The sequence below is a fragment of the Ovis canadensis genome, chromosome 8 (assembly GCF_042477335.2).
Source record: "Ovis canadensis isolate MfBH-ARS-UI-01 breed Bighorn chromosome 8, ARS-UI_OviCan_v2, whole genome shotgun sequence".
In the NCBI taxonomy this organism is placed as follows: domain Eukaryota; kingdom Metazoa; phylum Chordata; class Mammalia; order Artiodactyla; family Bovidae; genus Ovis; species Ovis canadensis.
The window spans coordinates 12,750,058-12,777,697 of NC_091252.1; the positions used below are offsets into that span (position 1 = coordinate 12,750,058).

The 27,640-nt window shown below is 35.5% G+C and overlaps 1 protein-coding gene and 1 non-coding gene across 2 annotated transcripts in view; both read left to right on the forward strand.

The window, feature by feature from the left end:
- The window catches only part of LOC138444708 (uncharacterized), a 292,168-nt gene that overhangs the window by 41,579 nt on the left and 222,949 nt on the right, over window positions 1-27,640 (forward strand). The window contains exons 4-7 of the mRNA XM_069598026.1: window positions 6,637-6,779; window positions 10,707-10,802; window positions 15,891-15,911; window positions 26,026-26,096. Of these exons, the coding sequence (XP_069454127.1) occupies window positions 6,637-6,779; window positions 10,707-10,802; window positions 15,891-15,911; window positions 26,026-26,096 (331 nt within the window). The remainder of the gene's footprint in view (window positions 1-6,636; window positions 6,780-10,706; window positions 10,803-15,890; window positions 15,912-26,025; window positions 26,097-27,640) is intronic.
- LOC138445475 (U6 spliceosomal RNA) lies at window positions 21,784-21,887 on the forward strand. The gene has a single exon (XR_011258907.1). It is a non-coding gene; the product is annotated as a U6 spliceosomal RNA (small nuclear RNA).

Here is a 27,640-nt window from a genome sequence, read left to right on the forward strand (position 1 = left end):
TCCGTGAAGTGATGGGATTGGATGCCATGATCTTCGTTTTTTGAATGTTGAGTTTTAAGCTAGCTTTTTCACTCTTCACTTTCATCAAGAAGCTCTTTAGTTCTTCTTCTCTTTCTGCCATAAGGGTGATGTCCTCTGCATATCTAGGGTTATTGATATTCCTTCCAGCAGTCTTGATTCCAGGTTGTGCTTCATCCAGTCTGGCATTTCGCATGATAGGCTCTGCATATAAGTTAAATAAGCAGGATGACAACATACAGCCTTGTCGTACTCCTTTCCAAATTTGGAACCAACCAGTCCATTATTCCATGTCCAGTTCTAACTGTTGCTTCTTGATCTGCATACAGGTTTCTCAGGACACAGATAAGGTGGTCTGGTACTCCCATCTCTTTGAGAATTTTCCAGTTTGTTTGATCCACAGAGTCAAAGGCTTTAGTGTAGTCAGTGAAGCAGAAGTAGATGTTTTTCTTTCTCTGTGCGTCAATGGATGTTGGCAGTTTAATCTCTGGTTTCTCTGCCGTTGTAAGCCCATCTTGTAGAATTTCTCAGATCATGTACTGCTGAAGCCTTGCTTGAAGGATTTGAGCATTACCTTACTAGTATGTGAAATGAGCCCAGTTGTACAGTAGGAGTTGATTTTCTTAAAATGATCCATATCTGTTGGTCCCTTAGAAAGTTTGTGTAAAAGAAAGTTTCTTTAATAGTGTGGGTAATATATAGGTCCTTCTGGGTCATTAGTTTAAACTAATGTAGCCCCTTTACTGTATTTGAAAATGAATGTAGAATTAGGAGAAAGCCTTTATTTTGGTTCAAAGTGTTTTAGTATTCTTCCCCTTCTCTTTCACAGAATAATCTCTTTGCCTTTGGGTTCCTGCAGTTTCATTGTGCCTCTTTATGTAAAGGATGCATATTTTTTATTAATTCTGAAAAAATTTTGGTCATTATCTAGATATTGCCTTTCCTCATTTTTTCTGGAACTAATTTTACTAGGTATTATTAGACCATCTTTTTTTTTTTTTTCATGACCTTTAATGTATATTTTATGTGTAAAAGAAAAAAGATAAAGGGCCAAAAAAAAAAAAAAATCATTCCTGTACCGTATTCTATATAGTTTCCTCAGTTGTGTCTTGCAGTTCACTTTTATCTTCAGCCATACCTAATGTGCTGTTTAGTCATTTGTTTTTCTTTTTTAAAAAACAAATTAAATATAATTTGTAGAACTATTGGTTCTCTTTTAAAATTTTATGTTTTTCATAGTGTCTTATTCTTTCTGCACTATTTGTTTCCATTTCAATTTTAAGAATTTCAGAACCTTTAACATACATTTTAATGTCTTTAGTCATTTAATAGATTCATTTATGCTGTCTTATTTTCTGAAATTCTTAGATGCTAAATTTCCTGAATACTTTTTTTTTTTTTAATTGTCGTTGTGATGTGCAGTAAGCTTGGGTGGAAGATACACATGTTGGTAACTTTTGCACATTTAGCAGTCCCAATGAAATAATCGTGTAGCAAAATATGTATTGTTAACAGTATTCTAGTATTTGATGGAGAGCAAAACAGACAAGTTTCTTATTCCGGTGGAGCTTATATTCTGGTAACTGGATGCTTACTAGTTATTAATGATTACTGTTAAAATACAAGGATTAGTAGACCAAGACTCACAGGCCAAATCTGGCCCACAGCCTGTGGCCTATGAATTAGAGTGCGTGTGTGCGTGTTCAGTTGGTCAGTCGCGTCTTACTCTTTGCAACCCTATTGACCGTAACTTGCCAGACTCTTCTGTCCATGGGATTTCCCAGGCAAGAATGCTGGAGTGGGTTGCTGTTTCCTCCTCTAGGAGATCTTCCTGAACCAGGGATCAAACCTGGGTCTCCCACATTGCAGACAGATTCTTTACCACTCAGCCATCAGGGAAGCCCATATTAAAGCAGTTAGAATATCAGATTTTAGGTCTACATATAACTATAGGATGGTTGTGAGAATTCTGAGACTTTGTAATCCACCTAGGGCTTTTCATGTGGACTCTTTGCGACCTGTGAACTGTAGCCCGCTAGCCTCCTCTGTCCATGGGATTCTCCAGGCAAAAATACTGAGTGGGTTGCCATGCTCTCCTCCAGGGGATCTTGCAGACCCAGGAATCAAACCCATGTCTCTTACCATCTCTGCACTGGCAAGTGGGTTCTTTGCCACTAGTGCCACCTGGAAACTGAGGGTTAGAGGGGAAGGAAAATTAAAGTTTTGGGGGGGTCTTTAGACTGAATTTGGGCTTCCTGCATAGCTCAGTTGGTAAAGAATCTTCCTGCAATGCAGGAGACCCTGGTTCGATTCCTGGCTCGGGAAGATCTCCTGGAGAAAGGCTAGACTACCCACTCCAGTATTCTGGCCTGGAGAATTCCATGGACTGTATGGTATAGTCCATGGGTTGCAGAGTCACACAGGACTGAGCAGCTTTCACTTTCACTTTTAGACTGAATAATAGTAGTACTCTAATCCATGAGATGGTCATAAATGGCTCAAACTTTACTTGTTTACACCTTTTCTCCCAATAATTTGATGTAGATTACCAAGAATATGAGTAAAATGAAAGAAAATAAAAATTATTTATTACATAAAGAAAAGTAGATGTGCCATGCATCTGAAAGAATTTGTATGTTGTATTTTAATTCCACAGATATCTCTAAATTTTTTGGCGGCTTTAATTGTGTACTGTAGGTTTGTAACTGTGTGAGAAGAGAATCTTTTACAAATTTACACCCTGTGATTCTCCTATGGGGTGACATTCCCCCTGCCCCCATCCCCTGCAAGCTACTTTCTAAGTGTAGCAGATAGTAAGGGCCCTTTCCTAAGGCAATGTAACAATACACTAAATGTTTTTCATGAGTTATCTGCAGAACTGAAAGTACTGTTTGTCTTATTGCTGACGGTATATAGCTTTTGATAGTAACCTGTCGGTAGCAGAATTGGGAAATTTAAGAATTTGTCTTATGCAAATCTTGCTTTAATGATGAACTTTGAGTTGTCTATTGCTGTGCCTAAATATTTTCTTAAAAAGGAAATTTGAAAATGTTTTAGCACTTAGTTAAGAGATATGGTTGAATTTGCTAAGTGCCTGTATATTGAGTAAGATAATTTTTTATCTCTAGGATTAGCTTTCTACATTTATTAACATATAAAGAAATTTTTATTCCTTTGATTTTGAGATGTTATGATTTTCAGTGTTATCTTGAAATAACATAGCTTGGGTTTGTCTCTTCTGGTTAAGAATTAATATCTATAATTATATTTCCATAATTTATAGTATTTATATTTCTGCAAAATGAAAGTTGCTAAGTCATGTCTGACTCTTTATGACCCCATGGACTGTAGCCTGCCAGGCTCCTCTGTCCATGGAGTCTCCAGGCAGCAACACTGGAGTGGGTAGCCATTCCCTTCTCCAGGGGGTCTTCCCAACCCAGGAATCAAACCCAGGTCTCCTGCATTGCAGGTAGATTCTTTATCATCTGAGTCACTAGGGAAGCCCACATTTCTGCAAGTAACACTATAAAAAATTCCTTATATGCAGTGTGGTATGGGAAAGCATAGAGTTTGTTGTCAGGTCAATACTTTGTTCAGATCCATTTAACTAGTTTAGGCAAGTTACTTTGCTTTCTAAGCTCAGTGATCTTTAATAACCTAGGAACAGAGTTCCCATAAAATTCACGTGATACATGGTGAAGAGATTTTGTTGGAGAAAGAGAACTGAAGTGGGAAATTTGAGCATGTTAATCCTGTCATTCAGTTCAGTAGTGTCAAGTAATTTGCCTGATGTTTTAGGTGTAGCTTCTGAATCCCAGTCTGAAGAACTGCTGAAATGTAGAAATATGCAAATGAAGTGAGATGTTGAGTATACCGTAATTATCATAATGCCTATCTATGTGTGTGTGTGCGCTCAGTTGTGTCTGACTCTTTGAGACCCTGTGGGCTGTAGCTCAGAAGGTTCCTCTGTCCATGGGGTTATCCCAGGAAGAATACTGGAGTGGGTTGCCATTTCCCCCTCCAAGGGATCTTCCTGAACCCAGGGATCGAACCCACATCTCCTCAGTCTCCTGCATTGGCAGAAGATTATTTACCACTGAGCCACCACCTCAGAAGCCAAATGCCATAAGCAGTCATTTATTTGTTGTAATTATCTGTATATGGAGGGGTGAAATTAAATGGTTAGTCTATAATGGAAATGTCTCAGAATTTTTTTCGGCATGTGCACACTGCTGTATTTATTTATTTTTGGCTGTGCTGGGTCTTCATTGCTGCACAGGGCCTTTCTCTAGTTGCGGTGAGTGAGGGCCACTCTTCATTGAGGTGCACAGGCTTGTCACTGCAGTGACTTCTCTAGTTGCCGAGCACAGGCTCTAGGCACACGGATACGGTAGTTGCAGCACATAGGCTTAGTAGTTGCCACTGCTCTAGGGCCTGCAGGCTTCAGCATTTGTGGCTCAGAGGCTCATTAGCTGTGTAGTCCCCTTTTCAGCAGTATCTGTGAAACCTGGGGACTTGTTAGAAATGCATATTCTCTGGCTCATCCCAAACCTACTCAATCAGAATAAACTGTAAGGGTTGGACACAGCAGTTTGTTTTAACAAACCATCCAGGTAATTCATCTAGATTTACTCTAAAATCTAAACTTGAACTGGAGATTGAGATGAATGGAAGCTGGATTTATAGTTGTGATTCGCCCTTGCTGTTGCTGCTGCTAAGTCGCTTCAGTCGTGTCCAACTCTGTGAGACCCCATAGATGGTAGCCCACCAGGCTCCCCCGTCCCTGGGATTCTCCAGGCAAGAACACTGGAGTGGGTTGCCATTTCCTTCTCCAATGCATGAAAGTGAAAAGTGAAAGTGAAGTCGCTCAGTCGTGTCCGACTCTTCGCGACCCCATGGACTGCAGCCCACCAGGCTCCTCCATCCATGGGATTTTCCAGGCAAGAGTACTGGAGTGGGGTGCCATTGCCTTCTCCAAATTCACCCTTACTCATATATCCTCATTCAGATTTTGAGGTGTTTTAAGAAGCAGTCCATACTTAGTGGATGTTGAACTCTACTTTTGCCTCCCCAGCTCTCTGACTCTGCTGGGTGTTCAGCTTAGCTTCTCAGACTCTCATCTGCAGCTCCAGAAGTTGTATCTTCTGGAGACAGCAGGTGTCTCGGGAACATGTGAGTCTGGGCTTAGATCTCTGAGTTTCTTGTCAGTTCAGTTCAATTCAGTTCAGTCACTCAGTTGTGTCCGGCTCTTTGCAACCCAGTGAACCGCAGCACGCCAGGCCTCCCTGTCCATCACCAACTCCCAGAATTCACCCAAACCCATGTCCATCGAGTCGGTGATGCCATCCAACCATCTCGTCCTCTGTCATCTCCTTCTTCTCCGGCCCTCAATCTTTCCCAGCATCAGGGTCTTTTCAAATGAGTCATTTCTTGACATCAGGTGGCCAGAGTATTGGAGTTTCAGTTTCAACGTCAGTCCTTCCAATGAATACCCAGGACTGATCTCCTTTAGGATGGACTGGTTGGATCTCCTTGCAGTCCAAGGGACTCTCAAGTCTTCTCCAACACCACAGTTCAAAAGCTGTCACTTAATTCTTCACTGCCTTGGTATCCCCCAGGTGCTTCAAACAGTTTCCTTTTTTAAAAATTTCTATTTTGTCCAGCTTTTCTAGTTTTCAGAGAGTAGAGGGAAGATTTAGCCACTTGCCTTGTCTGTCACCATCATAAATGAAGGGGTCCAAAGTACCTGGCTGTGAAAGACCAAGAAGTAAGAAACTGTCTCAAGGAGGAGAAAGTGTTAAGCAGTGTGTTTAAAATAGATCTTTTGGGGGTTTTGTAATATACATATGCCTGAAAACAAAAACAGTCCTGGCACAATGAACTCCTCACAAAAAGACTTTTTTGGTGGGAAAAAATGTGTTTTTTTTTTTAGGGAATTTTTAGGTTTCTATGGAAATGATTGGTGAAGAGAAGGTTATCTTCTTATGACTATTTTCTTGTAAAAAAAGTAAACTTTAAAATACTAGACTGCTGTTTAAAAAACAATATAAAAGTAGATAAGAGTGATTTTTAAAATGTTTTGGGACTTTTTTCTTAACTGCAAAGTGATGGTTATTGGTATATTTGTATTAATATTTTCAAGTATTAAGATATGAAGACTTTATCTCAGTTTCTGTGTTTATATAGAAACTTTGCTGCTAAAGCCATAGTCCTTGTACCGTGACAGCTAACTGCTGTCCTGTCCTACAGGTGCATCGGGGCCTGTTACGCAGGGGAAATGTTTATATTTTGCTTTCAAGAAAGAGCTATCTTAAGATGCTCCACCCTCATACCTTTTGTTTTTCTCATAATTTTCTCAAATATCTTCGGTGATGCTGAAATGAAAAGGAAATAATATGATAAATACCCATGTTCCTACATATTTGTGTTGTGCTTAAGGGAAAAAAAGTACTGTAGTTGAAATACTCTTAAGTCTGTGCCACTGCCACCCCTTTCCCCCATTTCCAATAGCTGGTATATTTTTACTACTTTTTTAAATAAATGGATTTTCAAATATTTGTTGATAAATTATCTTATTTTGTCGTTTATTGACTCTAACATCTATGGATCTTTTTACAGTTAAATCGTCAATCTGAAATTGTTGCTACTAGTTCTGTTGATTCCTGGAAGACATGTGCAAGACGAAACAAGACCGAAAGTTTCAAACCTTTGAAAGGCAACGCAATTGGACTTAACATGTTGAGCAACAATAAGAAATTGAGGTATAGGCACTTCACTGTACACCCCTACAGAAAAGATAAACGGTTTGACACCAGAAACTAATTGGCCGCGTTTGGTCAATTGGCCCAACCTGTACCTTTTGTTTTCAGTTTGTCAGTAGAGCCAAGAGGTAGAATGGCCCTAGTGTGTGAATTCTTTGCTTTGAATTTTGGGAATAGGATGGATTGCAGTGATTTCTTGGTTTGGAATAAAAATGTTGAAAGGAAAATTTTGGTACACAAGGATTTCATAAAATGAACTTGCTTTCAAACAGCAAAATCTTGGTCATAAAATTAAAAGTCATATCTCCATTGGGAAATACTTTCCAGGATTATCTCCGTGTTGTTGTTGTCAGTCACTAAGTTGTGTCCAACACTTTGCCACCTCATGGACTACAGATTACCACGCTTCCCTGTCCTTCACCATCTCCTGGAGTTTGCTCACACTCATGTCCATTGAGTCAGTGATGCCATCCGTTCATCTCATGCTCTGTTGCCCCCTTCTCCTCCTGCCTTCAATCTTTCCCAGCATCTGGGTCTTTTCCAGTGAGTTGGCTCCTCGCATCAAGTGGCCAAAGTATTGGAGCTTCAGCTGCAGCATCAGTCCTTCGAGTGAATTTTCAGAGTTGATTTCCTTTAGGGTTGACTGGTTTGATCTCCTTGCTGTCCGAGAGACTCTTATTTATACTTCCTTATTTTCCCTTGTATTTGGAAGGATTCCATATATAAAGCAGATAAATTCCATTTTGGTTTTGAAGAATGCAAATATTTTTTCCCAAATAGTTACCTATTAATTTTGCTTATACAGTCTTTCATTGACCTGAAAGCTTTCATCTTCATATTAATAAATCAGCTTTTACCTTTTGATTCATGCTATTTGGATCTTCTAAAAAAAATAACTCCTCACTGTTAAGTCATAAAGATACTTACGTATACATAAAGATCAGTCAGTCAGTTCAGTCACTCCATCGTGTCCGACTCTTTGTGACCCCATGGACTACAGCATGCCAGGCCTCCCTGTCCATCTCCAACTCCCGGAGTTTACTCAAACTCATGTCCATTGAGTCAGTGATGCCATCCAACCATCACAATCTCTATCATCCCCTTCTCCTCCTGCCTTCAATCTTTCCCAACATCAGGGTCTTTTCCAGTGAGTCAATTCTTTGCATCAGGTGGCCAAAGTATTGGAGTGTCAGCTTCAGCATCAGTCCTTCCAATGCATATTCAGGACTGATCTCCTTTAGGATGGACTGGTTGGATCTCCTTGCAGTCCAAGGGGCTCTCAAGAGTCTTCTCCAACACCACAGTTCAAAAACATCAGTTCTTCGGTGCTCAGCCTTCTTTATGGTCCAACTCTCACATCCATACATGACTACTGGAAAAACCATCGCTTTGACTATATGAAGCTTTGTCAGTGACATGACATCTCTGCTTTTTAATATGCTGTCTAAATTTGCCATAGCTTTTCTTCCAAGGAGCAAGCATCTTTAAATTTCATGGCTAGTGTCACCATCCACAGTGATTTTGGAACCCAAGAAAATAAAGTCTGGGCTGTTCCCCTTTCTCTCCCCATCTGTTTGCCATGAAGTGATGGGAGCAGATGCCGTAATCTTAATTTTCTGAATGTTGAGTTTTAAGCCAGCTTTTCACCCTCCTTTTTCACCTTCATCAAGAGTCTCTTTCATTCCTCTTTGCTTTCTGCCATTAGAATGGTGTCTGAGGTTATTGATATTTCTCTCAGCAGTGTTGATTCCAACTTGTGCTTTCATCCAGCTGAGCATTTTGCTTGATGGACTCTGCATTTACGTTAAATAAGCAGGGTGACAATACACAGCCTTGATGTATTCCTTTGCCAATTTTGAACGAGTCCATTTTTCCATGTCTGGTTCTATCTGTTGTTCCTTGACCTGCGTACAGATTTCTCAGGAGGTAGATAAGGTGGTCTGGTATTCCCATCTCTTGACGAATTTTCCACAATTTATTGTGATCCACACAGTCAAAGCTTTAGAGTAGTCAGTGAAGCAGAAGTAGGTGTTTTTCTGAAATTCTCTTGCTTTTTCTGTGATCCAGCAGTTGTTGGCAGTTTGTGATCTCTGGTTCTCTGCCTTTTCTACATCCAGCTGATACATCTGGAAGTTCTTGGTTCAAGTACTGTTGAAGCCTAGCTTGAAGGATTTTTAGCCTTGCCTTGCTAGTGTGTGAAATGAGTGCAGTTGTATGGTAGTTTGAACATTCTTTGGTACTGCCCTTCTTTGGGATTGGAATAAAACTGACCTTTTCCCGTCCTGTGGCCACTGCTGAGTTTTCTAAATTTGCTGGCATGTTGAGTGCAGCACTTTCATAGCATCATCTTTTAGGATTTGAAATAGCTCAACTGGAATTCTATCATCTCCACTAGCTTTGTTCTTAGTAATGCTTCCTAAGGCTCACTTGACTTTTACACTCCTGGATGTCTGGCTCTAGGTGAGTGATCACACCATCGTGCTTATCTTTGTTATTAAGACCTTTTTTGTACAGTTCTTCTGTGTATTGTTGCCACGTCATCTTAGTCTTAATCTCTTCTGCTTCTATTAGATCCTTACCGTTTCAATGTCCTTTATTGAGCCCATCTTTGCATGAGCTGTTCCTTTGGTATCTCTAATTTTCTTGAAAACATCTCTAGTCTCTCTCATTCTATTGTTTTTCTCTGTTTCTTTGCATTCTTCACTTAAGAAGGCTTTCTTATCTCTCAGACTCTGCATTCAGTTGGTTATATCTTTTCCTTCATTTTTTTGCCTTTTTCTTCTCCTTTTTCATGTATTTGCAAGGCCTCCTCAGAAAACTATCTTGTCTTCTTGTATTTCTTTTTTGTGGCCATGGTGTTGGTTGCCACAATGATATTAACTTCTGTCCATAGTTCTTGAGGTCTTCTATCAGATCTAATCTGTTGAATCTGTTTGTCACTTCCACTGTGTAATCGTAAGGATTTGACTTAGATCATACCTGAATGACCTAGTGGTTTTCTATGTATACTTTCTTTAAGTCTGAATTTTGCAATAAAGGAGTGCATGATCTGAGCCACAGTCAGCTCCAGATTTTGTTTTTGCTGACTATTAAATAGAGTTTCTCCATCTTCGGCTACAAAGAATAAAATCAGTCTGATTTCAGTATTGACCATCTGGTGATGTCCATGTGTAGAGTCTTCTCTTGTGTTGTTTGAAGAGTATGTTTGCTATGACCAATGAGTTCTCTTGGCAAAACTTTCAATTAGGGACTCCTTTTATTTTCTTTCTTTCTTTTTTTTTCCTTAAGATTTCTTATTCCCCTTTTCATCTAGATATCATTCATCTTTCCTAGTTGTCATAGTGAACCACTGTTACTGATATGATTGGTCTATTGCATATCCCAGAAATAGGATTGAGATCACGGTTTTATTTTTACTTTCTCAGTTTATAGTCAATTGAGAAACATAAAGGCTAACTAATTTTCAAGTCAGTGGAGAGTCAAAAGTAGAATTTAGCACTTTTAATTTTTTTTATAATTAACACTTATTATTATTTTGGCACATAAGGAAGCTTTGTGTATTCATAGTATATAGTTTAAAAGCTTTTTTCCCCTCAATGGATATTCTTACATAGAGAATAAGAAGAAATATATCTGGATTAATTTGCAGGAAATATTACAGTGTGAAATACACATTTAGGATTCCTCATTTCTGTTCTAACGTTCTACTCTTTACCTTCTTTAATGAACTGGATTGGAAACATTTTGGAGACAAATTCAGAAAGTGGAAACTTTGGAAAACTTAACATGGGCAGTGGGTTTATGTATAAAAAAGTTCTTATAAGTGATTAAGTTTTTTGTGTGTGTCCTCAGATTTTAAAGGATGTATTTTTCTTATGTATATATAATTTTCCCGTTTACTTTATTCTTTGTTTCTTGACTCTGCAGTGAAAATACACAAAATACATCATTATGCTCTGGAACTGTAAGACGTTTTCCTCATGCTAATGCACAGATAGCGGTAGTAAAAACAGCAGCCCAAAGGTAAGGATTCTAATTACCATTGTTTAGTATATAGTCTATGAGGTGGCTAAGAGTCGGACACAACTGAGCGCTTTCACTTTGACTTTTCACTTTCATGCATTGGAGAAGGCAATGGCAGCCCACTCCAGTGTTCTTGCCTGGAGAATCCCAGGGATGGGGGAGCCTGGTGGGCTGCCGTCTGTAGGGTCGCACAGAGTCGGACACAACTGAAGCGACTGAGCAGCAGCAGCAGTATATACTTGTCATCCTCTTTAATAAGAGTTGGTCACTGCCTTTTTTAAAAAGAACCTTTTCCCTTACTTTCTAGAACTTCACTGCTTCGTTGTCTCTAAAGAGAGACTCATGTTTCTGATATAATTCATGCCCTACAATTTTATTATTTTATACCTACTTTTAAATAAATCGCAGTCTGTAAATAGAGGTATTTTAAGTAAAAGCCATTCTGTTGGATTATATTCCTGTTAAATTAAGCTGATTTGTACATTTAACAGAGAAGTCTTCAGCCGGTAGTTTAGTTCTGATGAGTAAAACTATAGTTTTTACTTTACTTTCTCTGTAAGGTTTATGGGATTTCATAGTATCAAAGTAAATCACATTGTTAGTTTTAAATGAGAAATTTCTGTGTTTTCATTAATATGACTTCTCATTGATCATGAAAGTACTACTTGAATCTTGAAATAGTGCAAGGGATAGTGTGATAGTTGATGTTCTTAAATGCTTTTGAGGTTTCTCATAACCATTTTTGGATGGTAATGAAGTTTCAGTTGAATTTCAATTCTTAGTCAATTTCAGCTGACAAAAAAATTTTTAGGCTCCAACAATTACAAAATAATTTATCTCTTTATTTCTTGCATTTTGAATAATTGCATTAAATTTTTATAGCTAGTAAAACTTAAAGGATTTTTTAATATGTGCTAGATGTTCATTTTAAAATATGTACTAGATGTTTTTCTTCAGTTTTTAGACTCCTGATCTAGACTGCTCTTCCTTGAGAAAATGTGTCCTGACTCTTACCCTTGCTGTATTTGCTATAACATACAGTTTCAACTTAAAAACCTTAAAATTTTCTCATACTTTAGCACAATAAGAAAATCTTTTCTTTCCCTAAATATTTTTCATAGTTTTAATGTAAGATGTTTTAGAAATTCAGCTAAAAAAATGGACAAATTACTATACATACCAAAAAATTGACTTGCCTTACACAACAAGCTCTGCGGCCTACACGTAGCACAACATGAGAAGAAACAATAAAAGGAAAGTAATTGAGGGAAAGGAAGACGTTTAGAAGGATAGACACATTGTTTCTAATATACAGATCACATTGATATAATTCATCACTGTGAAAAATCTACTTTCTATTCTGAAAGAGGTGTAAGTTGAAATACTAATTTATAATCAAGTGATATATTCTACAACCAAAATTATTACTGGTTTAGAAGTTATCTATTAGTTTAGAATTATTTACACTATGCCTTATTCTCCCCATTTCACCTTTCTTCATTGGTAATGTTAAAAATTGATTTCAGTTTGGAAATTGGCTTGTGTTTTTTTAAAATTCTATGTCATGGCACCTCTTATACCTTGCCATGTATAAGGTACACATTACCTTCTACATTACGCTTCTGTATAAAAAATTAGTTTCTGTTAATAGGAGTGGTATTTATTAGTAAAATAATGTTTCTTAGAACAATAAAAAAAACCTGATTTAATTTGTATTTAAAAAACAATCCTGAGTGAAAATACAAGTGAAGGACAAGTAGGGGCATTAAGGAAAGCTGTGAAGTGTCATGTCTACAGGACAGATTCTCCTTACGTTTGTCTCTCATAAAATAAATATTTCTTAGTGCTACTGCAGTGTGACTGTCATTAAAAAGATTTTGACTTGCAAACACCAGTCATTGAGAGTTTTCCCAATTTGCTTCCTTCAAAAGTTTTGAGTGATTTTATGCTATATACCTGTGGCTCAGTGGGTAAAGAATCCACCTGCAGTACAGGAGACAGAGGGGATGCAGGTTCATTCCCTGGGTTGGGAAGATCCCCTGGAGGAGAAAATGGCAACCCATTCCAGTATTCTTGCCTGGAAAATCCCATGGACAGAGGAGCCTGGTGAGCTAGAGTCCAAAGGGTTGCAAAGAGTGGAACACGATTAAGCATGCAGGATGCTACATGCACGTACCTACATACATAGGTTTAGAGTAGTCAAAGACGAGTATGACAGTTCCAAGCTCAAGTTTGGTTAGGGTAGAAGACGGAGTAACAAGTGAGCAAATGTTAACCTGGTGAGTACAGTGTAGCAGTATGCAAAGTATGTGTAGTACTATTTATAGCAGTGAAAAATTCACAAAGGAAGTATTAAAGAAGCTTTTGAGTGTTTTAGCTATAAGAGAACACTCCATGGGGTAGGAACCACATCTTCAATAGACATGAAAAAAACCTTCACCCAAGATGATAGCTAGCAAACTTTTGGTTTTAATTAGTGTAATGTTGGCACAATTGTCAGGCCTCAGATGTGTAAAAGCACACTGGCTTTTACAGTTTCACCTAATTTTTCTTATTTTTTCACCTCTGCATTTGAAATTAAAGACAGTATCACTACTTGGTAATTCACACACATAATCGATACCTCCTGGGGTGAGTGGTGTACCTTGTCTTTTAAGTAAATCAGACCTGCATTTTGAATAATTTGTAAGATATTGAAATAAGTACATCACACCTTTTTAATCTGAAAGAAAGGAGTGTTAAAGTATGAGATCAGATTACTATTTGGAGGATATGGGTGCAGTCTGGTTTCTTACTGCTATTCCAAATGTTAATTCATATTTAAAAGGTAGGTTGTTTATATACTAATTGTGATGGAGATAGTATAGAAAAAAATGCAGAAAATTAAAAATCTTTATAACTGTACCATCTCTACTCCTAACTTTACCAGACTTGGAAAAAGAGCTTATTTATTGATTTATGTTTTGTTTACATTTTTGCCTTTTTTTTTTTTTTTTAAGGCTAGATAGAAAGACTTAAAAGGACTCTAGGGGAACATGAATGTTTACAAAAGCATATATAATTCATAAATGGGAAAATGGGCTCCTGGAATAAGCAAGATTTCAGTATTAATGAAAAGTACCACTTTGACCAAATGGAAGTCCAAAATCAAGTCATAGATAGCAGAATCAGTCAGCTTGTTTTCTTTTTAAATTTTAAGAGCAGAAGTAGTCCAAAAGGAACATTAAATCAACAGTTTTAGGAAGTCTTACATTACCAATAATGGCTGCCTGTCTCATTTTTTAACAGCTTTATTACTTCTTTTATTCTTTCTTTCTCTCTCTCTTTCTTTCAATATATAAGCTCTTCTACGGCAGGGCTTGATAATAAACACATATTAGGGTGAGGAGTATTGGAAAACTACCATAACTCAGAAGTTAAATATCATAGAAAATGCATTTTTTTCAAGTGTAAGAGATGTGAACATGAATGTATATATTTTTGGGTTTTGTTTTCTTCTGACTCCTTTGGTTTATTGGAAAGAACCAAGCCCATTTCTACTGTGTCTTCTACCTCTTTCTTTTACTGTCTGTGGTACTGAACTCTTTTGACAACAGTGAGAACTCTGGGCACAACAGTATAGAGTAGGAGATGACTAGATGAGGTGTTAATGCCCAAGTTTTGGTTTCCATTTTACTTTTCCTGAAATGCAACACCATAAGAAGTAAATGCAAAAGGACAGACAGATTGAGCTTCTATGTTTATATTTTGTTTCAGTTTAATAGGTTTATGACAGATAATTTTCCTTCATTTTTCTGTCATTTGTCCAATATAAATTTATCTTACACAGATTGTTACATTTTTTAAATAACAAAAGTAAAATTTCAAATATGATATTCATGTAAGTTTGTAATAATTCTTTTCCTTATTGTTAAAAAAATTTTTTTAAAGAGATAAGTGTTCCTTTTCAATGTTGTTTATGTAAAACCAACTTACCATATTATTTTTTCTTAATTTGCCAGGACTGAATGGATATTTTACTTGTATGCTTCACATGATAGGAATTCAGGAGTTAATATGGGGACTCAGAGATTTTTGTTAACTATGCTTACAGTTCTGAATATTTAGTTTTCTTTGTAATAGGAATAATTGCAGAATGTGACTCTTATTCTTAATTGAGGGTTTTATAAAAAGCTTGAGTAATTGATGTTGATAGCTTTTAAAATTTTCCATGAACTGTGGAAAAGGTTGGACCTTTTATACTTTTGACTTTTGATTAGAGGCCACGATTTTAAGTCCCAGGATTTTTTCTAGTGTCTCCAGCCATATAGTATACTTGTATTTAATATAAAGCTTTTGTGGAAAAGTTTCAACCTTAAATTTTTATTTTCTTCTTTTTGCTCAGAAGCAAATACAGTTGGACTTCTGTATCTGGAGGTTGCACATCTGTGGATACAACCAACCACAGATTAAACAATATTCAAGGAAAAAATTCCAGAAAGTTCCCAAAACCAAAACTTGAATTTGCTGGTGCTTGCAACTGTTTATATAACATTTACATTGTATTAGGTACTATAAGTAATTTAGAAATGATTTGCTATATATGGGAGGAAACACCATACCCTTTTATGTAAGGGACATGAGCACCCACTGTTTCGGTATCTGCATGGGGTCCTGGAACCCATCCCATACAGATAACCAAGGGACTACTGTAATCACTCCTGATAACAGAATTGGGACCTCTAAAAATTGTATAGCTTTTAGAAAATTGTTTTGTTCCTTGGAGACTATTGCTGTAACCACTCTAAATAACACATGTCCTAAAATGTTGTATCATTAAATAAAGCTCTTTTAAGTATTTTTTGATCTTTATACATCCTTTTTTCTTCTTTAAATATGTTTAGATATAAATTAATTTCTGTACTGACAAAAATGGAAAACCAATTTACATATCTGAGAGGATTGAAAGCACTAGTATATAACATATGTGATGTATTTAAAACAAGTAAATCATAGTTTTGCCTTATTGACTGCACTTACTAAAACTATAGTGATATATCAAAAATGAGGTCTTGCCTCTTACATTTTTTTTCTTTTTCATGTTTTAAGCAGTCTGGACCAAAAGGAAAGGTAAGCTTAATACTGATGAAATTAGAGCATGGATACAACGATAAAATATCATATTATTTATATGCTTTGAAAAGTCACTGAATTAGAGTTCATCATTAAGCTTATTAATTATTTTAATAAAAGGAAACATAGCACAACATGATATTTGATTTACGTGAGTAATATTTCACCATAATTCTCAACATACATTTTTCCATGGATGATGATTATATATTTATACTGATGTGTAACTACTTTAAATAAAGTATTTCAGGATCTTAGTAGTAAAATTATTTTCAGTTATGTAATATAAATATTTCTTGTTGTATTTTAGTGATAATATTTTTGCTTAGTGCTTTATTAGAGTGAGGTGAAAAATTGAGTAGAAGACCTTAAGCTTAGAGTTAAAACTCTATTCTGACCCAGAATTTTGTGACAGAATTTTATGATCCTTCTTTGTTCCCTTTGTAGTAATTCTAGCAGACACATCATCCTTTAGCAGAAATGTTGAGTAATATAACGAAAATAACATAGAAACAAGTTTTTAAGAACACATTTCTTTGAATAGTGAAATGATTGTAGTTGTTTTGAAGCAAATACCCTTAAGGATAGCTCTCTCCTCAGTGTGTATATGTGGAAATTTTTGTGCATGTGCGTATCTTTTTTTCTTGCTTCCCTGAATCTCAGGAACCTTTTATGAATTCTCCCCTCCCAAAACAGGTAAACAACCCTTGTATTAAGCCAATACTTTTGTGTTATTGGTGACGGTCAAAAGAAGGGACATTCTATACTTTGATTTAATTGTGTGACTTTGACTCTATACTTTTGTTTAAAGGTGTAGAGGAAGCAAAGAGGACAACTTACAGTGTTTTATAGAATGCTGTATATTCCATCTTACTTCATGAACACCAAGTTTCTGAGCTATAAAGGTGATTCTGTCAGCAAAAGATTTAGGCATATTATTTTATAATTCTGAAATACATCACAGTTCTTATATGTTTTAAATGAATGGGTTGTGCAGATATTTTATTACCTATCTCCTGGAAAAGAAAATTTGTTCTTCTATTTCTCATTGAGTAAATTATTATTTCTTGTCAGATACAGGTTTTATGTCTTTTAAATTTTTAGCTCATAAGTGACTCATTTTGGAGAGAAGACCATTTATAAGATATTTTTAATAAAATTGCTGAAGAATATACATTAAGTAACTATACAGTCGCACATGAACCAGACTGTTGTTTTATAGAAATAAACATTCCTTCCTATGTGTTATAGTAGATAAAATGCAGGTATTGTTATATTATCAGAATAGTATAGAGCTTAGATTATTCTTTTTCCCAATAGCTTTGGAGGGTTAAACTGATTTTTTTCCCCACTGTTTTGGCTTCTTAGGCATATTTCTGTTGTGGAAATTTATTCACTGATACATTCAGGAAATGTTTTAGTGACTCTATGTGCCAAGGCACTCTTCTAGGAGCAGACAGAAATCCCTACCCTCTTGGAGCTTATAGTCTTGTTGGAATAATACTGGAATAGGAATCAAAAGGTATAGAATTAAGTAACCAGTGTTACCATATAAGTTACTCTAAAATGGAAATAATGATATTTGCCCAATTTTGAAGGAGATTTGTGAAGAACAAATGAAACGATTATTTGAAAGTGACGTATATTCTGTGAAGTTTGAAATATCTGGAATAGATACTGAAATTCTTTGTCTTTTGTACCGACATTACTGCCAGGGACTAGCATAACATAGCAGGTATTTATAAAATACATAAATACACTGGAGTGCTTTATTTAGCACCTTTGTTACTGTTAGGTTCAATTTAGTCCGTTAATCCTTTGGATTCTTACCTAAAATTATTTTATCTTTGTCAGAGTTAAGCTGAGAAATTTTCTGTCAGTAGATTTTACTCTGGAACTTTTTTTTCCGCATAAGCCTTTTCCCCTCTCTTCTTACAAGCAAAGTCACATCTTTTTTTCTGACCTTTGAAGAGCAGGAGAAAATCTTTTATCTTTATCCCTTACATATGAAGGACTACAAATCGCTGAACTAAATGATTGCTTTACAAGAGGATAGCTCATCTAATAAACTGAAAGATAGGGAGTTGTGGAAAGTTAAACTATATACTGGGCACAATGAGGTATATTTTAGGGTTAAAACCAAGCTGGAATAAGTAATAAGCAATGATTCTAAGGTCCAGAGCTTTCAAACTTAAAAAAATTGCTGCCATTTTTCTTTGTTGTGAGTGACATTGGTGACTTAAGTGACTTCTTGTCTGACTCTGGGACAGTGGTTATGAATACAGTGTACATGCTGACACCAGCAACCTGGAATACTTAATCTGGTATTAGAACTTTTTTCCCCTCCTCTGTAAATAGACTGTGACCCATTATGAAATGAGCACATGGTAATTTCAGAAGTTTTAAAAATATTTTATTATAACTAGTATGTTCATATTATATAGAATTTTGAAATAACAGGTACAAAGGTGAAAAGAATGTAGTAAAAGAATATATGTGAAACACTAGACATGTTTACTTAAATATGGGGTTTGTTTGAAAAGACAACTGTTATAATGAAATATTTTATAATTTTTAAGTTCTTAAAATAGAAAATACATCATTAGCATCTTTATACATTTCTTTTACAATATTTTTTCCTGTGTCCTTTAAATATATCTAACAGGGAGTCATAGTAAAAATACAGCTGCATATTCTGAATTTTGGCTTCTAAAAATGATTTTTAAATCCCATGGACGGAGGAGCCTGATAGGCTGCAGTCCATGGGGTCGCGACACGACTGAGCGACTTCACTTTCACTTTTCACGCATTGAAGAAGGAAATGGCAACCCACTCCAGTATTCTTGTCTGGAGAATCTCAGGGACAGAGAAGCCTAGTGGGCTGCCGTCTATGGGGTCACACAGAGTTGGACACGACTGAAGTGACATAGCAGCAGTAGCAGTAGCAAAAATGATTTTTAATGATCACATAATAGCTTGTCCTACAGATATACATAATTTATTTACCCATTGGCCCATGTCTGGTTGTTTTTCACTGTTATATATGATACATTAATGAACAACTTTGTATATAAATTTCTAAGTATGTCTCTTGAGATAAATCTCTGGGAAGGATTGTTTACAACTATTTTTAATGCTCTTGATAGGTACTTCCAAATTGTTTTGCAGACTAGTGGCACCAGTTTATATTAGCCTTATAAAATACTATCTTGATATCTGAGGAATAAGAGTATAGCAAGATGCTAGATTGTAAGACTAATACTAATTAAGTTTTTTTAATTCACTCATCAGTTGAAGTATATATTGAAAAGATCAAAATTTCATTCATAGTAGAAACTAAAATATTCAATAATGAAATTAATGATGTATAGCTCCCTTATAAATATACCTAAAGAACCTGATTTTAGGCATATATTTGGTTCCTGGTTGGTTATTTGATAGAGTTGCTCCTTAAGATAAATTTAATGGAGTTTTAGTCAGAAATCCTGTTGACTTTGTTACTTTAGGAAATTTGACCAGTTGACTGGTTTGTTTCGAAGAGTAGATATTGGCGAAGAGCAACAGTCTTAATTTTGTAAAAAGAGTAAATGAGGGAAGAGAAAAATGACATGCCTTGCCACATAATAAAGCATACTGTGAGGAAAACAGTGGTTGAATATGGAAACATTAGAAAAGGTCTAAAAAGGAAGTAGGACAGTAAACAGACTAGAGAATCCAGGTGTGCTGAACATCAATAAATGTTTAGTTTACCATGCCTGAATTATATTATTTTCACATAGGCTAATATTTTGAATTCCTTTATGGTGGCTGCATGGTAGCCAGTGGTTGAGTTTTGACATTGTCATCCTTGTACTGCAATATTTAGATAATTGTTTGACCTGATAAATACACTTCCAATTACATACTGCCTTTTAGTTATATACATTTTTTCCTTCCAACTATTTATCAAGTGCCTGCTATGTTCTAAGCATAAGAATACAGTGATGAGCAAAACAGGCAAGACCTCTGTTCTCCCGTAGTTTACATTTTGATGGGCAAAAACTGATAATGAATAAGTAAAGCACCTAATAAGTTCTGTGTTTAAAAGTACAATTGGATGATGTGATATAGTGTGACAATATGGTTTCTTTAGATGTTCAGAGAAACTCAGCTATAAAGCTAACATTTAACCAAGGGCTGAATGTAGACTCAGATACAGTGATCATAGAGATGGCTTCTTCAGATAGAAAAGAGGTGGTGCTAAGATATTAACGCTGGATGAGTATGGTATGTTCAGAGAAAGAAAGAAGGACCACTGTGCCTGGAACTTGGGGAGCAAAGGGGAAAATGTTACGAGGGTTGGTTTAGTAAGGTCAGCTAGAATCCCTAGATCATAAAAGGCTTTGTAAGATAATCTCAAGAGTTTGAGTTTTACATTGGTGCACTCATTGAAAACTTTCAGTGCATTTTAGGTAGAGAAGTGTTACTGCCTGATAAATATTTGAGATTTTTTAAAAAATACTCTTTTATGTATGACTTATATGGTATTTAATTGAGGCTGAGCTTGTTTCACTTACCAAATAGAATATTAGTAATAATCTTTGGCTGTTCAAAACTATTAATAGCTCAGCAAAGTCTAGGAATTAGAGAGGTAGAAAGACATAAGTAAAAGGAATTTTATGGCTTTTCTGGGGAGAGGGATTGAATGGGATAGGATGGGGAAGTGAAAGGATTTTAAAGATCTTTATGACTTTGGGGTGTGTAGAATATCTTGCTTGAGGAAATAGTTGGAATCTTGATACCATGTTAATGAACATAGTATGCAATTGAAATAAGGCTTGAGACAGGGAAGGTAACTATTGTATTTGTTAAATTAACCAGAGGAGGAAAAAAAGAGTGAAAAGTAATTGTGGGGACTTCCCTGGTGGGCCAGTGACCAAAACTCCGCAATCCCAGTGCAGGGAGCCTGGGTTCGATCCCTGGTCAGGGAACTAGATCCCACATGCCTCAGCTAAGACACACTGCAGCCAAATAAATAAATTTGAAAAGAAAGAAAAGTAATTGTGTAAGTCAGTAAAAATAGGAAAAAAGAGGAAAGAATGAAACAAACAAAAAAAACCAACTAACTCGTAAGAGGAAAGGAAAACATCAATAAACATTAAAAAAAGTTTATCAGCTGCAATAATAATTGTGGTCAGGGTTGAGTATATTTATTAAAAGACAAATCTGTTGTTTAAACTCAGCTATATCATACTATTTATAAGAATCAGCTACTTCTAAAATAATGGTTCGTAAATAAAGGGTCTCTTGACTCTTAAGAGTCAAAAGAGATACAAACAATATGGCAGAAACCAACAGACTATTAGAAAACAATTATCCTCCAATTAAAAATAAGTTAAAGATGCAAACAAAAGGAAAGCATGAGTAGAATCTTAGCAATAAATGAGACCAGGTTAAGGATTAGAAGCACTAAATAGGATAAAGGAGTGCATTTCATAATGGACATACTCTGAGAAATGAATAAAGCTCCCCTAAAATATTTAAAATGCAAAAAAGTTTTTGGTTAGAGTACAACTTTGGGAAATTTTAATAAATCTTCAAAAATTTGAAGTTTAAACATAAGTTTGGAATAATGGATTTTAATGGAAAAATAGACACATTTAATTTTTGTTCTAGAAGTTTACATCTTTTGCAATCAGTTACAGCAGTGGGACAGTTATAAAGTGAGTTATTAAAACCAACTAAAACTAAACCAGCGCTCAGATCCTGGTTTTTAATATTCTAATAAAAGGAACCTGGAGAAATGGCTGATTCTAGGGATGGGTTAGGGAAAACAAAATAGTCTTAGAGTATCTTGTAGTATCAGAATCCCAATTCAAAAAACCAAAGGGTGCTTACTTCAACAGCACATACACTAAAATTGGAACAGTACAGAGATTTTCATGGCCCTTGTACAAGGATAACATGCAGATTGGTGAAGCATTCCATATTTCTGTAAGTTTTATGTATATTTTATCAGAATTAAAAAGGTGACATCACAGGAAAGGAAAACAAGAACCAACGGAAAGAGCTCCCAAGGGCCAGAACCAAAACAATTGGATTATAACCTAAAGTATAAAATAAATATCCATTGGTGGTACTAGTATAAATGATTGAATAAGTGGTTTACTTACTGAACTAACCTAAAATTTTTGTAAGCTGCATAAAATGATTTGGGGGAAATTGACAACTGTTTGCTATAGAAGAATTCCAAATAAATAATATATGTAGATACTCCCCTCTTCAGGAAGAAATAGAGTTGAAGCATTGTTGCTAAGTTGTGTCCAAGTCTTTTGTGACTCCATGGACTGTAGCCCACCAGACTTCTCTGTCAACCACATTTTCCAGGTAAGAATACTGGAGTGGGTTGCTATTTCCTTCTTCAGGGGTCTGACCCAGGAATCAAACCTGCATCTCCTGCATTGTGGATTCTTTACCATTGAGACACCAGGGAAGAAGCCTCTCTTGTGGGCTGGACTAACTGAATTTGCTTCCAAATAGAACATTGGAAAGGAAAATAAGTAATTTTGGAGTAGAGAAACCTGGCAGATATTACCTTAGCCAGATGATCACGGTTAATCTTACTGGTGTTATAAATCATTGATATCCTGTAACCTCTGATACGATGATGAGACATCCACCAAACCTACAAGCTTGGTCTAGTCATGAGTGAAACACCAGACACACGTTGAGGGGTATTCTGTGTAATAACTAACCAGTCTCTTCCGAAGTGCCAGGGTCATGAAAAAGAATTTAAGTCCAAGAAACAAAAAGAAGCTGCCTCCGTCCGTAGTGGCTGAGATGGTAAAGAATCTGCCTGTTGTACGGAAGACCCAGGTTCAGTCCCTGCGCTGGAAAGATCACCTGGAGGAGGAAATGGCAACCCACTCCATTGTCTTTGCCTGGAGAATTCTATGGACAGAGGAGCCTGGCGGGCTAGTATCTGTGCCTGGAGACTTCCATGGAGAGAAGATTCTGGCAGACTACAGTACATGGGGTTGCAAAGAGTCAGACGTGACTGAGCCACACACACACATGCACGCACACGCGCACACCTAGGGAGACAGGGTCGCTAAAAAACAGTGAATCCTAGGTTGTGCTCTAGAACAAAGAGGATAGTAGTGGAAAGTGGAAGAGCTGGTGAAATTCAGACAAAGTCTGGCATTTAGTTAATAGCCATGTGCAAATGTTGGTTTTTGTGTTTTTTGATATAGATAGGAGGGTAATGAAGGTGTTAACATTAGGAAAAACTGGGTAAGGGATATAAGAGAATTCTGAACTATCTTTTCAACTGTTCAGTAAATCTAAATTTGTTCTAAATTTTATTTTTTTTAAAAAAAGACTTCCAAAGCTGAAGCCTGTCAAACTTTTAATAAACAAAACATTCTGATGTTATTTAAACAGTTTTGCACAGAAGGGGGAAAAAGGTATCTAGTTTTATGCACTTTGTAAAATATTGGATCCATGATCCATGAAATGAGGTTCTCTAAAACTTATATACAAAACACATACTCTCAGAAGCAAAAGAAAAAGGAAAAAATGCTCCCAGTCGGTAGGGACACTTCTCTGCTTCTGCTTGGTTTAAGGTAGGAAAGAAAATCCACTAGGAAATTAAATCCTAGCCTTAAGCATCATACTAGTTGGAAGTTTGAAATTTTTAATGTCTGTAGAGTGTTGGAACTTTCATACTAAGAAGTTAACATAAAAGTTTATTTTTGATTACCTAACAAAAGTTAACACAAGATTATATCTATAAAATTCTTTGAATTCTCTTATTAAACAAATACTTTTATTCTGAAATTCTTGTATTCTTATATTAAAATTAAGGTATGCTTTTACTTCAGTAATTTGCTTATTATAATACATTTTTTTAAAACAAAATTTGCTATGTATAGGGCAAAATATAGTAAATATCAGATACAGAGTGGCCATAAGGTTTGGAAATGTTGGCACATGTACATAATTTTTAACATGCCAATACATGATGGTCATGGACATTCTATGACACATATATTCATTGTGGTGTTTGTTCCTCATCAGCAGTGCATGGTTCAGTGCACTCTGTCAAATAGCAGAGAGCTGAGTGAATTAGTAATCTCTGTATATCTCTGAAATGTTGTCTTAGATGATTTAAGCCAGTTATTACTGAATGAACTTGTGTTTATAGCATACCCCAGAATAAGTAAAGCAGATTTAAATTGACAAAAATCCAAATTATCTGGATTTCCAGATTTTGTGGCCACTCTGTCAAATCATTTTGCTTGTTGATAATCCTTAGTATTTAAGAATATCTACTGTTTCTATTGTCCACTGTTTTAATACATAGGGGTTTTGGAATTTACTATCGTTGTATCATATTTTGCTTCAAATTTATTGCCTCGGTTGTATTTTATAGTTGATATTTTTATTTTTCCAGTGTAGAGTTATAACAGAGATTGAAAATTGAGTGTATATGGATAAGATTATCTTATATCATTTTTAGTGTGAACATGTGTAGAATATAAAAACATACTTTATTTAAAGCTTAATGTAGTTAGGAGCTGAAAACCTTATTTTTCATAGCACTGGTACTGCTGTCTCTTGAGGCAAATTCTCATCTTCACAATTCATATCCTCACAAAATTTTGACAATGTGGAAGTGACCCAGTTGGACCACATACTGCTCAATGATAATAATGAAAATACCATTACTGACCAAAACTGATGCAGTTTGCCAGGATTCAGATTCTGGTGTTGCTATTTAGTAGTTCTGTGACCATGGCCAAGTTAATTAACCTCATTGTGCCTCAGTTTCCTCATCTGTAAGGTGCTAACGGTAGTATATGCTTTAGAAGGTTATCGTGAAGGCCAAAGTAATTAAGAGACGCGAAGCACTTAGAACAGCGCCTGGCACATTGTGCGCACTGTTTGCTAGCTGTTGTCAGAAGCACACTACTGTCACTGCTCTTATTATGTTCTGCTTGTCATTTTCTTAGTTCGCTTTCAACTCAGGTGCTCTGACTTTTGCAATATAAAAATATGAAATCCTTATAAGGAAAACTCTGTGAGGATTTTTGTTTAATTTTTGCTTAATTGTATTGCTTTGTGATAGGTTTGATCACTTGTGTGAATGGATTTATAAAGAACAGAATAACCTCTTTTAATTCCCCCATTAAATAATATGAAAATATTTTTGGAGCCTTTCATTTGGATGGGGAAGTAGCTATTTGTAGTTCCCTCATCTGTTGCAAATCTCCTTCTTTAATGGTTTTATCCCATAATTTAGCTATAGGTTTTTTGCTTTTCTCCCAAACTGGTGTATATTTGGACTTCTCTCACATTTTAGGATCCTTATTTACTAAGGATTCCTGTTCAGAATTCTGAAAATTGGTTGTGTATGAAGTCTGACAATGTAATATAATTTTAAAAGTATTAATATAATTATAACCCCATTATATGGTCACAAGTATTCATACTTGTGACTGCACAGTATGAATACTTGTTTCATGATTTCTAGTTTTGTATATAACTTTTTTTTTTACTGCTTTTGTAATTACCCTGAAGAATAAGATCTTATTCAGTCTTTATTCCCTTTATTCCTTGATTTTTAAACAGCTAGAAACATTTACAGCAAAATAGGGCAGATATTTATTCTAAGCTGAGTAATTTGTTTTATTTCAGAACTGCATGTGACAATGAAATATTACAAGCCTTTCTTTTTTTAAAGTTTTTATAAATGGATTATGAAAGTAGTTCCAAAAGAAAAATTCTAAAATTTTGTGCATTGGAGAGATATATGTATCTTCCCAAAGAGACTACTTTGAAAGGATAAATATTTGGATTCATTTATTAAATGTTTATTTGAAAGACTGCCCACTATTGGCTGGCATAGATTAACAGTTTAAATAAAATAAAATCACTGCCCTTAGGGATCTTGCAGTCCATTAAGGTTCAGTATGTTTGTGTAATATAGTGTTATTTTATAGTACCGCTTTTTATGTAACAAGCTATGATTTGCTTTTGATAAACATATTGTAAGTTTTCCCTCTACTTTTTCATTTTTTTAAATATTTTTTTTTCTTTTAGAGTAAAACTATATGAATTTCCTTTTTAGGAAAGAATACCCACCTCATGTCCAAAAATTTGAAAGTAACCCTGTAAGGTTAAGTCGGCCCCAAGGTGTTGGTAAGTGTGCAGTTTTATTTGTTAACACCTGTGAAGGGTTTTGAGTTGTTGTATGAAAAGTAGGTTAGGGATGTAGCACTGGCTTTAGAATATTCCCAGTTATACTAGAAATATATAGACCCATTTTTAATAACTGACTTGAGAATTTCTCATCTGAAATTGCAGAATGATTCAGAGAGTACACATTCAGGTGATGATAGTTGGAAGTCTTTTTGATTATATTAGCATTGTTGTTAAATTCAGGATCCAAATATTCACTCTGGATGGGTTATAGCTTCAAAATTATGTTGTGTTGCATTATGTTACAATCTTAATATAGTGCAACAGTGTTAATTCAGTGGTTGCCTAATATATTCTAAATTTTAGGATCAAAATTGTTCTAGACAGGAAAATCACTGAATTAAAAAGAGACCATACCTGATAAAACTGTGTTAATAGTAGATGTTGAAATATTATTATAAGTAGAAATTTAATTTACATCGAAATAATTTTTAAAAAATAATTAGCACTTATGAAAGCTGTTTCTCTACCATCAAATTTATGTTCGTTATTTAGAGATTTTCAATCTGTGTGTCCATCTTGTTTTCCCCAGGCCTTTGCTTGTTTATTTTTTGGCTTTTTTTTTTTAATTGCAGTATAGTTGATTTACATTATTATATTAGGTTTAGGTGTACAGTGTTGTGATTTAGTATTTTTACAGGTTATTGTTGATTGAGTTGTTACAAGATAATGGCTATAATTCCTGTTCTATGGAATATATTCTTGTTGCTTATCTGTTTTATGTATAGTAGTTTGTATCTCTTAATGCCATAGGCCTTTTGCTTGTTTTAAATAGCAGTAGTGGCTCTTACTATCCAAAATTGAATGATTTTAAGCAGCTGAATTTTCCTGGTTGAAAACAGTTTTGTGTTTTGTTTTTGTTTTTTAAAAAAACACCTGTATTTTTCTATACCTTGGATGAAAATCTTTTATGTATATATAGAACATATTTTGTAAAGAGAATATTTGAAACATAGCTTCTTTCTTAATAATTTTGCAGTTGTTATGAATGTGAATTAGTATGCTTTGTAATGCATAGTTATGCTCACTAGGTTTATTACATGTGGTAGTAATGACTAGCCTCTTTAACATTCATACCTTAAATCTTTACTGAACTCTTACCCTGCACTTGAGCTGAGTTGGATGCTTGACATTGATTATTTGCTTTTTTCCTAGCTCCCTACCCAGGATCTCAATAAGCTAAGTTCAGCTTTACCTCCATTTTGTACAGAGGAAGAAACTGAGATTCGCAGGGATTATATAACTTGCTCAAGGACACAAACTAGTACTGGAATCCAGGTCTATATGATGATAAAGACCACATGTTCTCTTAACCACTGTGCTTTACTATTTTCTCCCTAGATCAAAAAGAAACTTATTTCTGATCCTCAGGGAAGAACTACACAATAGGTACGGTTATCATTCCCTTTACCCAGATGCATTTCAGTAAGTTAAGTGATTTGGCCTATTATATGGTTTTAGATGTCAGCAAGCCCCAGACATTT